Here is a 3,937-nt window from a genome sequence, read left to right as displayed (position 1 = left end):
TTTCTTCTTACATGAAATTGCCCTCGTGTTTATTCCCACGATTGCTGCCCTCGTTTTTATTCCTGCATATCGCAAAAGAGCCCGAACGCATCACGGCTCTGCGGGCGGGCCCGCCCGCAGGATCCGTGATATCCAGCCCGCCGCACGCATCGCAGCCGCTGGATCCACCGCCGCGCAGCCCCCCCCACGCCCGCACCAGCAGTCCACCCCCTTCCACCCCACTGACACCCCTCCCCCACAGACCCCAGACCCCACCCGCCAGCGACCCGCCCAAGCCCTCACGCGCCGCCCCGCATCAGCGCGTGCGCGTATATGAACACCAAAAGACGCAACCAACAGCGCTCCCTCTGAAAAAAGAGAACAGCAACGGGAATAATCTCGCCTCCTTTCCTCCTCCCCCTCCCCGTCCGCGTGCGATCGACGCGGAGGCGCCGCCCGTCCCCCTCCGCTCCGCCCCGACCCGACCCCATGGCCTTCATGCGCACCTCCGTGAGTCGCCGCCCCCTTCCTCTCCCTGCTCGCTTCGATCTGCGCCGGCAGTTCGCTTCGTCTCGGTTCGATTCGCTCGTGCGCGTGTTCGTGCGGAGGTTTAGATCTGCGGGCGGTTGTACTGTAGGGGTTCGTCGTGGCCCGCTGGGTCAGATCTGATCGAGACTGCCGAAGGCCGTGGGATCCGACAGCGTGCGAGCGGTTTGTTCCGTTTGTTGCGACGGGTTTTCTGTTTTTTTTTCAGCAACCGCTTTGGGTTTCGAGTAGCGCGAGGTGGTGTGGATTGCGGAGGGTAGGCGGAAGGTGGCGGTAGAGCGAGGATGGGCTGGGGATGTTTCGGTGGGTACCTAGTTCGGCGTGGGTTTGACTGATTACCTGATTTTTTTTGGTTCTGGTAGTTTATCTGTTTTTCTGTAGTTATCTGTACTGCATGCCATCAGCACCAGGTGTCGATATCTATGTCGCCATGGAAATTAAGGAGAGCAATGGACCACTTGGCGTGTCAGTTGCCCCTTGGATACATGGCCACTATTCTTTCATATATCTTGCATTATCATTGAAAATCGAGTCCCCATCGGTGGTCGAGGGACAGCCATGTTTGAACCGGTCTTTTCCTTTTCGGAGTGAAATAGCCGAGTTTCCTATTTTTAGAGTGGAAGCACTCATATTCGTGCTTTAGTTTGGTGTAGGTAAATATTGGAGACTGTTCTGGTTATGCTTCCTGACGGTCTTATCAAATCGGTTAATACATCTTGAACAATTCATCTTCTGTAAGATTGGGGTCGTAATTTATGACGAATCGGTGTAGTTGAGCTTGTTACGTGGTATTTGAACTTTTTGTCTATGGTCGGATTTTGTAGCCGTGCAACTGACATTACATGGTTCATGAATTTTACTATGGTAGTTTTTATCCAGGATTGGGTTGAATAGTTAAAAGAGAGACAGAGATAGTTGATTACCTGGTTGTGTTTTGGCATGCTAGTGGAATCAGCTCCATTTGTTGACCAGGATGATTGATTTAAGAGCCTCCTTTCCTGTTTACTGCATATTTCTGTGTCAAAGAATGGAATCTTAGTTAGGAGAACATGACTGGGGGCGAAAGCCTTCCAACAGAAGTTGTTAGAACCTTTTTCGAAATGACCATGAACAACAAAGCATGGCTTATCATCCCAGGGCACTACCCTGGTCTCTGATCAGGCCGATCATCCTTTACAGAAACAAATAATTTCCTTAATCTGATCCCTTGTGAATTTAAACCCAATCTTGCAAGTAGAAATGCAGACCTTCTGAACTTTACATTGAACACTACGATTGTATCAAAGGTTGTTTACACTGTTACCATTACTGAGGTGTTGCTGTTGATTCGTTTGACCTCTTGAACAATTGAAAGGCTATTTACTTGTTTTTACAGTCGCACGTATCCAGTTGAAATGCAATGGCAATATTATCAGCCAAGAATGAAGTCTTTTTTTTAATATATGTTTGTTTGGAATTATGGGATAATCTGGAACAGAGACTCATTCTCAAAACATTTTGGCTTGTTGTCAACTTTTTGGTCTCCATCATTCTCTTATGTGTGTTCTTTTTGCAGTCCAATGCATCCTCTGGCATGGGAGTTGCTCCTGATATCAGGGAGACATTCCTGGAGCTTCAGATGAAGAAGGCATTTCGCTATGTCATCTTCAAAATAGAAGAAAAGCAAAAGCAGGTTGTTGTGGAGAAGACGGGGGCTACAACTGAGAGTTATGATGATTTCCTGGCTTGTCTCCCAGAAAACGACTGCAGATATGCCCTTTATGATTTTGACTTTGTTACTGGGGAGAATGTGCAGAAAAGCAAGATTTTCTTCATTGCCTGGTGAGCTTCATAGTCACATATCCATATGTTAATGCTTTTCTTCATCTGCCAGTTAGTCTTAATAGCTTCTTTGGAAAAATGGACCCTAACATAGTCATGGAAGTTCCTGGTAGGGTAAGCAGTATAGTGCTTCTCACGAATCTACGCTAGATGTGTCCACACTAGATATATTGTTTGTTCATATTTTTCTTTATGAAGTACTGAATTATTAACCTGGATGGGTATTCCTAGAGGAATCTATAGCCATGATAGCCTTTTCTTGTTTTGTATCTATGCTTGTAGCTGTCCAGAAAAGATAAGTAGTGCATGTCCACTTGTCTTCAGAATATGCTTTGCCAATAGTGTAATTTGTTCTCCATTATGAAAGTTGACTTCTCTGAAAATCACCATTTGCACTAACTTACAGTCGATGCACTCCCTCTTTCCTTTCCCATGTTTCCATTTCAGCTTATTTATAATAACCATGACGGACATTGCTAGAGGAATCTATAGCAATGATAGCCTTTTCTTATTTTGTTTGTGCCTGGTATCTATGCTTGTAGCTGTCGAGAAAGAACAACAGTGCATGTTCACATGTCTTCAGAATATGCTTTGCCAATTTGTTCTTTATTGCGAAAGTTGACTTCTCTGATAGCGGTGCTAGTATGCATAGATGAAAAATCACCATCTGCACATGCCTGATGGCTGATGCATCTTCTCTTCCCTTACCATTGATCTCACTTTCACCTTATTTCTATATAACTAATGCACATGCTGCCCCAGGTCCCCTGACACATCGCGCATCCGCGCCAAGATGCTGTACTCCACCTCCAAGGACCGCATCAAGCAAGAGCTCGACGGGTTCCACTACGAGATCCAGGCAACTGACCCGACCGAGGTGGAGCTCGATGTCCTCCGTGACCGGGCGCACTAGGGCGGATCGATGATCACCTGTGGGCTTCAGCCGGATGCAAATCCATGCTGTCCGTGGTAATGCTGTTGCCGCAGTGCTGTTAATAAGACAGATATATCCAGGTTTCCTGTAAAACGTAAGAGTATCATTCAGCTGTTATGCATGGCTCTAGCTGATGAAGTGTTGTCCGAGGTCTCTCTACTCGTATGATGTCGGAGCCTGTAAACGCAAGAAACACCCCTGAAAAACGCATGTGTTGTGGTATTAATACTGGTTTGCTAGGCTTGGATTCTCCTGAATGCTCTCCTTGTCTCTCTTGTGCACTTGTATTTCCCTGAAACTCATGGTTGTTTTTGGCAGTATTTTTTTGCTAACTTTTACCCTTTGTACTTACGGTCCAAGAACTTCCAGAATGTACAAATGGTGAAACCCAGGCGGGAAGTCTAGAACCATTGAGCGATCATCATGAAAGAATCGCCTTTGGCTTCGATGGATTAAAACAAAGAAGGACGAATCACTTCTAATGTCCTTATCTCTTATACCAAAAAAAAAAGAGAGAGAGGATCCTATATCTTCTCTTATATAATTTCTTTTCCCAAATACTCGTACTTCCTTCGACTAAAGATGGAGGAGGTTAGTTTTTCTTCTTGAGGGCTAGAAAGACCACCCTCAGCTTAATTTACTGAAAAACCGTCGTGT

General features: G+C 45.9%; 1 protein-coding gene across 1 annotated transcript; it reads left to right on the top strand.

Moving 5' to 3' along the window:
• Nucleotides 1-330: 330 nt before the first annotated feature.
• On the top strand, nt 331-3,537 carry ADF6 (actin depolymerizing factor 6). The gene is made up of 3 exons (XM_048676059.2): nt 331-489; nt 2,081-2,346; nt 3,109-3,537. The coding sequence occupies exons 1-3, from the start codon at nt 469-471 to the stop codon at nt 3,257-3,259; spliced, it is 438 nt and encodes a 145-aa protein (XP_048532016.1). The 5' UTR covers nt 331-468; the 3' UTR covers nt 3,260-3,537.
• Nucleotides 3,538-3,937: the final 400 nt, after the last annotated feature.

The sequence above is a fragment of the Triticum urartu genome, chromosome 5A (genome assembly GCF_056163025.1).
Source record: "Triticum urartu cultivar PI428250 chromosome 5A, HENAU_Tu73, whole genome shotgun sequence".
NCBI lineage: Eukaryota > Viridiplantae > Streptophyta > Magnoliopsida > Poales > Poaceae > Triticum > Triticum urartu.
The sequence above is the reverse complement of the archived record's forward strand: the minus strand, read 5'-3'. Positions and strand labels throughout refer to the sequence as shown.